Source organism: Merops nubicus, unplaced genomic scaffold (assembly GCF_000691845.1).
Source record: "Merops nubicus isolate BGI_N331 unplaced genomic scaffold, ASM69184v1 scaffold16566, whole genome shotgun sequence".
NCBI classification, from domain to species: Eukaryota; Metazoa; Chordata; class Aves; order Coraciiformes; family Meropidae; genus Merops; species Merops nubicus.
This window is the reverse complement of record NW_008613088.1, coordinates 1,388-15,008: the sequence shown is the minus strand read 5'-3', so window position 1 is coordinate 15,008 and position 13,621 is coordinate 1,388. Positions and strand designations below refer to the sequence as shown.

Here is a 13,621-nt window from a genome sequence, read left to right as displayed (position 1 = left end):
CCACGTTCCAGCCCCCCCAAAAGCAAAAGCTTCCCCTTGCTTGCCTTTGAGCAGGGACAGCCAGGGAGCAAGGACTAGAGATGGGGCTCCCACACGCTGAGAATGCCACGGTCACCTTGCAGGTCCCTGGCAAGAGCAGGGCTCACCGGCTTGGCCATGCGTTCCAGGGTCTGCACCCCATGGGAAGAGCTGCCCCACTCAGGGGCTGCTCCCTTCCTCCCACTGCCTGAGCAATGTGGGCTTCTGTTTCACACCTCCTCCAGCACGCAGAGGCAAGGAGGGACAGGACAGAGGGAGAGCAGAAAAAAGGAATAACTTCTTTTTTTTGGGAAAAAGGTCTGTGTTTCTGGGCTTGCACCAGAAGGAATCACCCTTCGCAGTTCCACCGGGATGGCTTGCTGGGTCCCTTCTGGTCAGGCAAAACTTCCTGCAGCTTTTCTAGCTATCAGGCAGGCCCCAGAGGCCGTGCCAAGGAAGAATCCAGTGAGAGGCAGGATTGGGAGGCAAAATTTAGATGAGAAAGGGATTGGCAAAGATACCAAATGGTGGACATGGGATGGGTCCCAGTTTTCCCACCATAGAAGCCCAACTCCCAATTCACTGCTGGAAGCATCTCTTGCATATGAATTTAAACCAACAAAGTAAGGAAAGCACCAGAAATAGAGGGAAATAATGAATAAATTAAAAAGGAGTGGGCTCAGCCAGCCCATCCTGGGCCAACAGTATGCTCTAGTGTGTTTACCATTGAAAAACTGATTTGCATTATGGTAACATCTCTGGCTGTATCATCTCACCTATTTTTAGAAAGGGTAAAAAGGAGGACCCTAGAAACTACCAACAAATCAGCCTGACTAATCTGGTGATCTTATGCAATGGTGTGACTGCATAGGTGGACAATGCAAGAGCAGTTGTCATCTGCCTGGACTTCTGTAAGGTCTTTGACACAGTCCTACGCAACATCCGCGTTGCTAAGTTGGGGAAATATGGATTTAATGGATGGATGTTAGATACAGAATTGGCTGGATGGCTGCATCCAAAGGGTTGCAGTCAACAGCTCAAGTGTCCAAGTGGAGGTCAGTAACAAGGGGTGTCCCTCAAGGGCCCATATTGGGACTGGTACTGTTTAATATCTTCATCTGACATAGACAGTGGAATCAGGTGCACCCTCAGTGTGAGTTGGCAGATGACACCAGGCTGAGTGGTGTAGTTAACATGCCAGGGGGGCAGGATGCCATCCAGAGGGATGGGACCTTGACAAGCTGGAGAGGTGGATCCATGCCAACTTCATGAAGTTTAAAAAGGCCAAGTGCAAGGTCCTGTACCTGGGCTAGGGGATGAAGGGATTGAGAGCAACCCTGCAGAGAAGGAGCCAGGGGCACTGGCGGATGAAAAGCTGGACATGAGCTGGCAATGTGCACTGACAGCCCTGAAGGCCAACTGTGTCCTGGGCTGCATCAAAAGAAGCACGGCCAGCAGAGAGGTGATTCTCCTCCTCGGCTCCACTCTTGTGTGACCTCCACCTGCAGTACCATGTCCAGCTCTGGAAACCTCAAAACAAGAAGGACATGGACTGTTGGAGTGGGTCCAGAGGCAGGCCACGAAAACGGTTAGAGGACTGGAACATCTCTCCTATAATGAAAGACTGAGAGTTGAGGTTGTTCAGCCTGGAGCAGGGAAGGCTCTGGGGAGACCTTGCTGCAGCCTTTCAATACTTAAAAAGAGCTTACAAGAAAGACAGAGAGAGACCTTTTACCAAGGCCTGTAGTGACAGGACAAGGGACAATAGTTTTAAACAAAGAGAGGGTAGATTTAGATTGGACATGTAGAAAACTTTCTTTCTGATTAGGATGGTGAGATACTGGAACAGGTAGCCCAAAGAAGCTGTGGATGTACCATCTCGATCAGTGTTCAAGCTCAGGCTGGATGAGGCTTTGAGCAACTTGATCTCATGGAAAGGGGGGATTGAAATGAGATGATCTTTAAAGGACCCTTCTAGCTCAGATCATCCTCTGATCTCACTGTATCAGCAGGACGATACCCTGTATTGGCAGGATGAGACATGACAGTGCAGCAGGTCTTGCAGGTATCTGTGCATTTAGCAAGTGTGAAAGTGATGAAAATTGTGCTTGGCAAGAAGGGGCTCTGTGTGCATGTGTGTGCTAGGTACCTATTTTACTGTCAGCTCCTACTTGCTGGACACACTAAAATCTAGAAATGCATTTCAACAGTTGGCATGGCATGATCTATTCTAACAAGATGCTTCATTTACTCAGTATCACAGTATCATGCAAAAGCTGCTACAAAAATAAATTTCTCTAAAAAGGAGAAAAAAAATCTTTTTTTTTTTTTTTTTTAACTGCTGTGGAATAGGCCACAGCTGCTTTGAAGCTGTACCTAAGCTGCAGTCTGAGAATCCCAGGTACAGCTCCCACCCGGGCAGGCTGTGCAGAGCCACCTCTGCTCACGCAGGGCGTGCAGGCAGGACAGACCACTCCCCAACCCCGGGGGCTGCTGCACGGCTGCCTCCTGCTCACTGCGACCCTGGTGCTCAGAGCAGGAGTGCACACAGGGTCTCTGCCCCAGGCTGGATAGAAAAACATCCCCCAGATCTCACTGGGGTTTTTTAATGATGCTCAGGGATGCTTTTTGTCTTGCTAGCAGTGCTCACGAGGGCCCTGCAGCCCGTTCCACCCCAGCTGCTCTTCATCCTTGCCACCCTTTTGGGTGAGGGTCACCCCATCACTGGGTGAATTGTTTTGCTTCTGGGTGGGAAAGCTAAAGGTAGTTTAGCCACTCTTTTCCATGAATCTTAAAAGTGCTCTGTAACTTTGGGTAAGCTTTAGCAATGTGAAATAATATATATATGTGGAAGGAAAGAAATTCTGACCTCATTTGTGCCCATGTAGTCTGCTGTGCTCTGTTTGGTGTTTCAGATGGGAAGAAGCTACAGCCATAGCAGGCACCCAGTATCTCATCCTAATACTGAAAACCTCTTGGCCAGCAAAGATCAAGGACAAACAACTTATTTTCTCCTTCTTCCTTAAGGGACTTGAAATAGATCAAAATGCACAGGAGCCTATAACCAGAGGTTTTGACTGCATCCAAACCAGGACAATTTAAAACAAGGTAAGATCTAACTAGTGTTCAAAGACACTAAAATTGAAACATGTTAACCAGTAACCTCTATGAAATTTGCTAAACCCCTCAGGTTTCTCGTCTCTAGCTTATCTCCACTTAAAGGATTGATGCTAAGAGTTAAAAAGCAGCGAATGGTACATGTATCTTATCTGGTGTTCAATGCAAAGGTAATGGTTTCGAAGGCAGTACTGTCTCAGAATTTCAAAGTCGCTGGTGTTCACATAGTGTACCACTTGGTGGTCATTTGGAAGGCGCTTCTACGGCTGTGTAACTTTCTTCTAGGTTGGGTATAAATATTCCTGGGAGGCTAAACAGAAACGCATTTCGTTTAGATACAAGTCTTAGGCACAAGTTAGAAAACTGCTGACTGTAATGAAAATATATCAGCACTTAATAGTATCCAATAATATAAAAAAATGCAATTCAGAACATCTTCAACTACATATATATGTGTGTGCGTCTATACGTAGGTATAAAGGTACAATAGGTACATGTATATAAACACAGACACATATACAGAAATATTCACAACTCGAACTGTATTTTTTACTAACCTGAAATACTGCAGCAGAAGTTCATTCTGATGAACCACTAATATGGTATTTTCCAACTTTTGGCTCTAACCACATTTAAATTGTTAACACATCAAACTAAATGTTTTGCTATCCTAAATTTCTGCTGTCCTAGCTTTTGCTATCTTTTTCTTTTTGCTACTCTAATCAAGGTGTCAGAACCAAGAGCTCCTGTAAGGTAGTGTGTGAGTCCCCTGCCTAGTGCAGAGCTCTGCAGCTGCCCAGCATGCTGGCAGCCGTGAGCCCGGGGTGCTCCCCGGGTGGTACCCTCTAGCGGACTGGGGATGCGGAGCAGGCAGGGGCCTCACTGCCGCAGGGTTCTGGCTTTTGCTGGAGAGGAGTTCCCCGACGAGCAGCGATAGAAAGAAGTGGATGATGTGGGCTGGAGTTTCACCGGGCTCGCGGCATCCTCCTCCTGCAGTTTCCAGAGGAGCTCCTCGTTAGTCTTGCTCAATTTCTTCTTCTCCTCCATTTCCTTCTCGACGTATTCTTGGAGATTAGCGTTCTCCTCTGAGAGTTGCCTGGGGAGGGGAGCAGGACATGTAAGGCACACCTGCGTGAAGGCAGTGGTACTAACACAGCCGATGCCACACAAGGGGCAGGGCCCTGAGCACCTCCCTGCACCCCATCCCATCCCTTCCCAGCGACCTGCCCCTAGAGCTGCCGTGGGGCTGCCCAAGCTGGGGCACGGCTGTCCCTGGGTCTCTTCACTGCCAGGTGAGAAAGGCATCTCCACCAGTCACAGTGGTCCCCCAGTGTCTGACTGCCTCCAGAGGCACCTGTGTCTTTGCTCTATGACTCCTTGAGGCAGCTCAGCTGCCAAAGCCTCGACGGGGTGCACCCCAGCCTTGCTCCATGGCTTGTGCAACTGGAAGCATCATGCGCTGCACTCAAGGATGCCAAGGGCTTTGTGTGTTGACCACATACTCCAGAAACTTCAGGAATGGCTATTTTTTTTTCCCATACAGACAACAGAGTAAAAATTGGAAATACTTAAAAGAAAAAAAGTAGCCTATTTGTTTCTTTATTTGTATCTGAAAGTAGAAAAAAATGCAAGGCTCCAGTGCACTGCAAAACAGGATTCTCCACTCATAGACAGAGTGGGTGGAGAAGGTAACTGGAAACTTAGGCTGAGATAAAGTACAGGTGCACCCTCCCCCTCCCCCCAGCACTGTCCTTCCCTGGTTGTATGGGTTTGTGAGCAGGGTGGAAGCTAAAGAGAACCCCATTGGTCCTTATGGTGGGCAACCAGGACTGTAGAGCACACCAGCTCCATGCCAGTCCCACGCTGATGCCCAGCTTTGGCCAGTGGCATCTGGAGAGGACTTCAGAGCTGATATATGAGCCCAGATATATATCTTGGAGCTATAAATAGGCACAGTGGTTTCAGACATACCCTTCTCATCAATGTTTGCTTGTGACTGGGTTTTGGTCCCCTGAGAGCTACCATGTAACAAAGCTGATCAGGGTGTTTTCTCCATGGAGGACGCAGGTGCCCAGCATGGGTTTGTGGCCTCTGCCTGCACAACTGGCACAGCAGGCATGTGACCCAGGAACGTGTCCATAAACCTCCATGGAGCCAAACCCACCCCCCGAGGGAGCCCATAGCACTGGGTCAGTGGGCACTTGTGTGCCTTGCACGTGACCCCCTGGCCAGGGCTTCTGTTCCTGCACCAAGAAGACAAGGGGCTTCAGAGATCACCCCAGCACGGCCTGGCCCAGCAATGGCATCCCAGCAGATAACCAATATACAGCACAAAGCACTGGTGAGCTCCTTAAATCCTGCTTTCTTTCCAGCTTCAATGCCTGGCTCCATCCACGTTTGCCCTGTGGTGTTTCACAGCCCAGAGGTGCTTGTGATGCTGCCCCATTATTTCCCGAGCAGCAGAGCAGCTAGAGCAGTCCCCAGAGGGTGACAGTCCTGGGGTTTAGGCCTTATTCTGACTGAGGACAAAAGTCTCCATGGCCAGCTGTAACTCTCACTGCTGTTTCTCAGCTCTGCCACCAAAGCAGCACCAAGAGCGAGAGAGTGTTTGTGGAGTGGCAGAGCAAGAGCAGGGAGGTGAGAGGCAGCAGCTGCACCCAGCTCTTCATTCCAGCTGATGTACAGGATGAGAGCTCAGCTTTGAGGCCTTCCCTCTCCTCTGTAAATGGCTCCTTCTTCAGCTCCTCCTCAAGGAATCTCTCCCTCCTCCTTGGTCCTAACAAACCCTCTGTCCTGACTGCAGCACAAGGGACACTTCACCAGCAAGTACCAGGGTGCTGTTTTCCCCAGAATGCCCTATAACCTGATGGCTTTTTGGGAGGTGGGGCACAGAAATCTCTTATGGGCACCACAAGTTCAGTGACTCTGCTCTCCTCTAACCTGGTGACGGGTTTCAAAAGGAAAGGGGCAGTGTAGGCAGACTGTGGGACAGGACTGAGGTATGTTTTGGGCATGTGCTGGCAGCATCCCCATCTCAGACAGTGCATGCAGGAACACCTGGCTTCTGCAGCCCCAGTGTGCTTGGGCAGGAGCCAGGCCCTGGTGTGAGCAGCCTGGAGCAGCTCTGGGCATGTACCTAACCCGATTTACAGCCAACTTGGGATTTTATAGAAATAAAGAGGGAGACACATAGCCTCCCCCCTGAGGAAAGGAGGAGCAGCACTGGGGTGTGGATTTAGGATGCACCCATGAAATTCCACACAACAACTTTTCTGTGTACAGCCTAAAGCCCATAGCAGATGTCATGAACTGCTGCTCCACTTTCCTTGTGTTATCAAAAGCCTCTGAGAGGGTGGGGTTGGCATTTCAGATTTTGTATAAAAAGTATTTTAAAATATGTCCTGCTTCTTTAGCTTTAGTTCCTACAGAAATGGAGCTCAGCTGAGAAGATGTTTCTGTTCTACTCCCTGAAAGTTTTCAACCATGAAGCAGTGACTAGCAGAGTCAAAAGATTAAAAGACACAAGTTGGCAGAAGTTTTCAGAAAGCTGATAGAGGAGGAAACTCCTATTCATGGTCCCTTTTGGGAATCAGCTGTGGCATGAACTCCTGGTCTAACAGGCACAAGAAAGTCCACGAGCTCGTTCTGAAGAAATAACTCTGTAGGAAGCCTCTTGCTACACATGGGATTACTTCTTCTATTGCAGTGTGTAACAAGAGAGGCCATAAAGCTTATATGCAAAGCCCCACTACACCCTTTTTCTGCCAGCATTTGCTGAGGAAAAAAACCAAGCACATGTCTTCCCTGCCTTTGTGTGGCCTTTAGTGTGTGACTGGCTGGTAAAGCCCATCTGGGTATTGGGAGCAGGCTAGTCACACCAGCAGACCTCAGAACATGGTGAAGGTCTCAGCTCCCTCCTCTGCTAAAGGCACTGCTTGGACAGGAGGCCAGCACAGCCCATCAGCACGTCTCAGTCTCCTTTACACTGAGGGCTTGATGCTGCTTGCTGGAGGTATGGTAGGACGTGTGGTGTCAGTGTCCTCTGGAGCCCCTCACACAACAGACTGCAGCACTAATGCACACTGCAGTCTGCTGGCAGAGGCAGGCTGCAAGTCACCCATGACCTGCATTAAGCAGGGAGATGCTGGAGTGGAAAACAGCCTGTGAACAGACCATGCAGCATGTGGCCATGTCCTCCAGAAAGACCTGCTTTGGAACATGGCTGGAGACAGGAGCTGCTGCTTGTTGTGCTGCTTCTTTTAGCCTCGTGCTTTATTGCGCTGCAAATTTACACTGTGCCACCTGATGTGTCATGCTGGACACAGGCTGAGCCATCTTCACTCCACCCAGAGGCAGAGGCAGCTTGCACAGTCAGCAGTGCTGGCATCCTTCAGCAAAGCCTCTGCCTTCAGCTCTGCCAGCCTGTGTCTTCCTCTGCTGCACCACGGAGAGCTGGACAGACCCAGCATCACTGCTTCTAAAAGATACAGGTGCCCAGTCAGCCCCTCTTCATCGCTCAGGCAGGAGGAGGAAGAGAGGCAACATAAAAGCAGATGTGTTCTCACGATGTAAGTTTGTGCCTTCAGATTTTATGTTCCAATTTTAGACCTAACCCACCTAGGGAAACTTCTATGCTCAGCACTGCACACTTATGATCAGACATTCCTCTGCCAGTGTCCCGACAATTCAAGCAGCTGTAACAAATCACAGCCATAAAACCACAGAGGTCTTCAGGGGCACACCAACATGACAGGGATGCAGGAGAAGGGGCTTGAACTGTGCCCTTGACTCACATTTAAATCTTCTCCCAAAAAGGCCCAGAGGTCAGCAGGTGCTTGGGCTATGCCAACAGAGATCAGACATCCTCCTGGTCATCTTCATCTCTAAGGTGCTGGAAATTACCATCCCTCAAACATCTCCAGTCCAAAGGACAGAAAACAATGCTGGTTGATTTTGGGGGGGAGAATCTGAGATGTTTGGAGATCAGAAGACTTATTCAAGTGCTTGGGGAAGTCTTAGCAGAAGCTCTGTGGAGCTCTTGTGTCCAAAGCTGGTGCATGATCAACCTGCAAGGTTCTTCTCCCTCACTTTGTACCTGCCCTTGGCTAAAATTAGAGATCTCTGTGGTACACCCCTCATCCCCCCACTCCTGGCTGTGCTGCAAGGGATGGCTGTGCTCTGGCTCCCATCCCTCCTGCTGCCCTCCCTCCTCTCGCTGCTGCGGGGCTGTCACAGCCACACAGGCACCCAAACTGCAGATCAGCAGAAGTAGCTCCAATCCACACTGTTCCTCAGCAAAGGCAGCTCCCTGAGCTTGCTCACGCTGCACTTTCCCAGGCAGGGCCAGTACAACAGAAATGAGCAGTCAGGGTGGCTACTGCAGCCAGGAAAACATGTTTTAAAATTCCAGCTTTAAAGCTCTGGCTGACACTGTCTCTGCCAGTGGCCTGGTAGAGTTAGATAACGGTTGGACTCGATGATCTTAAAGGTTCTTTCCAGCGACAGTGATTCTGTGATTCTATAGCTGTCCCCAAACTGTTAAAATTGAAAATAACTCTCCTCTAAATTGACTTTCCAGGCTGACACCAAATTCAAAATTCCTCCTGAAAGATGTCCTTCAAAACCAGTACCTACACAGCTAGAGGCAAGAAGCAAAATGCAGCAGCCAGACACTGGCAGGGAGTGGAGGGTGCTGTTTGCCCAGCCAGAGACAGGCAGCTGCAATGCAGAGGTGCCAAGCAGTGAACCAAGCACCCTGGTCTCTGTCACGGGTGTGGAGAGAGACTGCCACTTCCAGATCACAACTCACCCAGCCCAAAAGCAGGTGTCAAAAACTAGTCTGGTGAAACAGATCTGAAAATTTCCTGTCTTTCCTTCCGGGGCACAGAAAGGCCATAGACACCCACCTCAGACAGTGGCGTGTGTGTAACAGGTATTTACAATCAGGAGAGAAGGAACATAATCCTCACCTTCCTCTGAATGTTAGTACAAGCAGTGCTGCCTTTTAAAATATCTATGTGCAGGAGACAATTTTTAAATGCTGAATCATTAACAAAGGAGACACGAGAAAGACAAAACCTAAAATGAAATCAGAGATGAGACACTAAAGCTTTAAAAAGTCAGCTAAAAATTAAATTGAAGTTTAGACCAATGGCATAATTTCTGGCAACAATGCCAGCTAGGCAGCCGGTGTGCTGGTTTAAGTTCAGCTCTAGCATCTCCCTCTGGTGCCCATCTGCCTGGCTCCAGCTGCAGTCTCTTGCCTTACAGCAGGCTATGAAGCCTCTGGGACAGGGACTGGCATTCCCTTCTCTGTCATTATACCACCTAGCACAAGGAGCCTTGTCACCCTCGCCAAGCTGTGACAAGGGTGCAAATAGTGCAGATAAAAAGCTCACCAAAGGATAATCCCCCTGGGTGACAGTGGCTTCGTTAGGATGTCTCTCCCAAAGTTGCCCCATTTTCCAGCCTCATTGCCCACTAACGGGTCTCAGGGCACTGACACTGAGATCAGAAGCCACTGGCAACATTACTCCCAGTAGCAGGTCAAAATCATGAAATACAGAGCCAGCTAGGTGGTCTTCCCTATGTTACAGAAAGCAAACCCCAATATAAAATGATTTTTTAATGAAAGAAGCAGATGAGGACACCAATACACTTTCAGCAGGAAATAAGATCTTCCCCTTCTGAAATAAGTGTCGGCCTTGGGCAGTTAAGATCTGCAGTCTCCTTTCAAGTCAAGCTCAGACAGATTGCAAATATCAGCACATACCTTGTTATGACAGTATTTTGCTCAATCCTGGCTCTGAGTTCTTCATTCTGCTGTTGCAGCATGGTGATTTTTTCTTCTAGTTTTAAATTTTTTTCAGCCTGCAACAGAAGAAGGTTTGTTAAGTCTGAAGAAAGCCCAACACCTGATCCAAGGGAATTTGTTCTTTATTTGTCCCTTCAGCAATGTCTAAGCTTTCAGGACAGGGGTGGTCATCTCGACTGCAGCTGAGACTCAGAGGTGTGAGTCGTGCCTCATCACACTGGTGAAGTAAGTGGGATCATGAGCAGGGGCAGAGCTGAACTGGCACTTACTTCTACCTGAGGAAAAGGAGGGTTTTAATCTTGTCCAGTGCAAAAACCCACATCTTCCTCAGTGATACCTCTACAACCTTCATCTCTCAGCAGCCAGCATAGTGTTGCCATCCATTGTTCTTGGACAGGGAGCTGGTGGCACTTGGGGAGCATGGGGATGCTCAGCATGGAAAGGGCACTGTGGTGTGAGTGGTCAGTCTAGGGATGAAGGAGGAGTGCAAGGTGGTATGACGTGCATCACCCAGCCCAACTAACCTCACTGGACACAAATGTCTGGTGTCCAGCCTCTAGAATTATGATTCCCTGGTTTTAGGGAGGCAAGAGTTACCCACCAAATCACATGAGGTGGGCTGCCCACTGGAGACACATCTCCACTGCTGACAGCGTTGGCTTGAATGGCAAGCTGGAAGGAGACATTTAACTTAAAGCTACAACCAAGTGCAATGAATACTGCCCCAGGTGTAGGTAGCCTGGACTCAGGACAGTCCAAGGGCAGAGTTTGAGGATGTCAATAGCAGTGTACTAAAACTTTAGTAAGATGTTTATAGCCATGTACCACAGCCTCATATGTCATTTTTTTCCAAGTTCTGAATCTGACGTATTTTATCACTTTAGTTTTCCACCAGCTTGAATTTGCTGAGTTCAACACTTTTGGAAGAAAATAAGATATCACAAGAGGATACCTTATCTCTGTGTCAGCTCGGTTATTGAATTCTCCAACCTTTTATACAGAACCAAATACTGTGCACTGGAATTAGCAAAAACTCACACTTTATGGAGCAGCCATCACTTTTATGCAGTAGTTTCCAGACTATGCAGGTAACCATAAAGGATATTCCTGATTCTCAGATATTCTCACTGATCCCAGTATATTTTATCAGAGCAGAACAAGGATCCTGGTCCTGTTTTGAAACACTATGAGAGAGAGGAATTGCTGTCACAGGCATCCTCCCTGCTTCATTAATAGCTTTAATAAGTAACAGCTATGTCAGCATGAAGCATGGGAGAGGACCTGTGCCTCTCCCTCCCTCTCCACTGCACTCACCCTATAGCACTCCTCTCTTGCCACCTTCATTTCCAGCCTCCCTTTCAGCAGACAAGGATTTGAGCCTGACTCTGACTCTCTATTTGAAATGTCCTCCTGCTCCCTCACCAGGCACCCCACCTTTCAGAGCATTTGGAGGTGCCCTGGAGATATTCTGGCACTGATAAAGGTAGATTTTTAAGCAGAAAGCAGTTGTGCCCTTGGACCACAGTAGACACAATGTGTTACTGTTACAAAGGGCAGGAGCAGGGCCGAGTGCTTGTATGTGGTTAATTAGCAAAAGCAGCTAAACGACCAGGAACTATGTAGGCTATTGTTTGGGATTTATTTTTTTTTTCCACTCTAACACTACAGTGCATGTTCTCAGGTGCTGGCTTAGCACCAGGAGCAGCGTGTTGGAAGGAGCACAGTTAACAAGCCTCAGTTGTAAAGAGGCACTTTTCTCTACATCCACTTACTCAAGCATCTGTTCAGCAAAATAATCATCAGAGTTCTCAAATTTCCCTGTAAATGGAAACAAATCTTGCTGAATGCTGTGCTGAGGCAGCTGTCCCAGCTCCCCAGCTGAGGTAGTGTCTCATCCTGTCACCACATTATACATTTACTGTCACTGTAGGTTATGCCTTACAAAATGAATTCCCTTTCCAACAAAAAAATGTAATTGATGGTGAACTGGGGAGTTCTTTGCTAGAGATCTCCACAAACAAAGGATGAGAAAACAGCATAGGCTGCAGAAAAGCATCACTTTTGGGTTGGAGAGACATTTCCTAGTGTGTGCCTTGCTAGGGACTGCCTGCTGAATATTGCTAACTCATACTCATGGCTGAGTGCTCCCTAAACACCTCTGTGAGCAGCAGCAAGACATACACGGCTCAATCTTCCTCCAGTTGTCCTCTCCAATGGTCACCTGGCTCCCATAGGGGCATACAGTGCAGGCTGGTGTACAAAATGAAGCCCTGGACTACCACAAAGTTCCCCTTCCTCCTGCACCACTCGCCTTACCATCTAATGCAAGAGGCTGAGCAGGTATTGCATGAAAAAGCAATATGGACCAATGGATGCCTGGGAGGAATCAAGGTGATCAAGGGTGGGTGAAGGGATGGGGAAAGAGCCCAATTTCTGAGTGAAACCCCAAGACATAGTATAGTAGAGGCAGCTGTGTAGGTTAACAATGGAACCACACAGTGTACAGCCATTTATGAGCCTCTTTGACTCTTGCCTCACCTTCACGTGTGTTCTCATCCCCTCTAAGTTCATCTGCTGTAGCCAAGCTTTTACTCCATCACCTCTGTGATGTCTCCTCTGAAGGAAAAATGACAACTCACCTGTTTTTCTAACTCCATAATCATCTTCTCCTGTTGGTGAATCTGATGGTTCTTCATTTCCAGAACATGTTTTAAGCTCTTCATATCTTTTTCTAAGTGCAGATATGGAGCTCGTGCAATCTAGGGAACACGACAGCAATTTGGATATCTGTCAGCCATAAATCTTCAGCTCTAAGATGAAGTTTTCTCCATGCACTCAGTGGTTTAGGAGAATCAATGATATGAAAACTGCCTGGATCTGGGCCTCCACAGCCCATCTGAACCCTGATATTCTCTCATAGAATCATAGAATCATAGGGGTTGGAAGGGACCTCGAAAGATCATCCAGTCCAACCCCCCTGCCAGAGCAGGACCACCTAGAGTACATCACACAGGAAGGCGTCCAGGTGGGTTTTGAATGACTCCAGTGCAGGAGACTCCACACCCTCTCTGGGCAGCCTGTTCCAGTGCTCCGGCACCCTCACAGTGAAAAAATTTTTCCTGATATTCCCCTTGAACCTCCTATGCTCCAATTTGCACCCATTGCCCCTTGTCCTATCATAGGTCATCACTGAAAAAAGCTTAATCCCATCTTCCTGACACTCACCCTTTACATATTTGTAAACATTGATGAAATCACCCCTCAGTCTTCTTTTCTCCAGGCTAAAGAGACCCAGCTCCCTCAGCCTTTCCTCATAAGGCAGATGCTCCACTCCCCTAATCATCTTTGTAGCCCTACGCTGGACTCTCTCCAGCAGCTCCCTGTCCTTCTTAACCCTCTCACACACCATCCCTTTGCTTGGATAGCCAACAGTACCCTTCTTTTGATCAGCCTCATGGCTAGAAGGATGGGATGCCACAGTGATCAGCAATCTCATTCCTACTCATAGCTTGGGAGCTGCTCAAAGTGTTTTATGATTGTGCAGGGATTTTGACTTGGTGAAAATACAAACATGAAAGTGAAGAAACTGGACAAGGGGGCTGGAGGTGAAAACTCCAGTGCTCTGCCTTTCCTGCAGCACTGCATCACAGAGCCTCTTAACAAAGATTGGAT

The 13,621-nt window shown here is 48.3% G+C and overlaps 1 protein-coding gene across 1 annotated transcript; it reads right to left on the bottom strand.

The window, feature by feature from the left end:
• Positions 1-4,014: 4,014 nt before the first annotated feature.
• LOC103774380 (microtubule-associated tumor suppressor candidate 2-like) lies at positions 4,015-12,708 on the bottom strand (the record flags this gene model as incomplete). The annotated part of the gene is made up of 3 exons (XM_008941781.1): positions 4,015-4,231; positions 9,908-10,005; positions 12,589-12,708. Coding segments are annotated over 3 exons (435 nt in total), but the record flags the coding sequence as incomplete, so codon positions are not given.
• Positions 12,709-13,621: the final 913 nt, after the last annotated feature.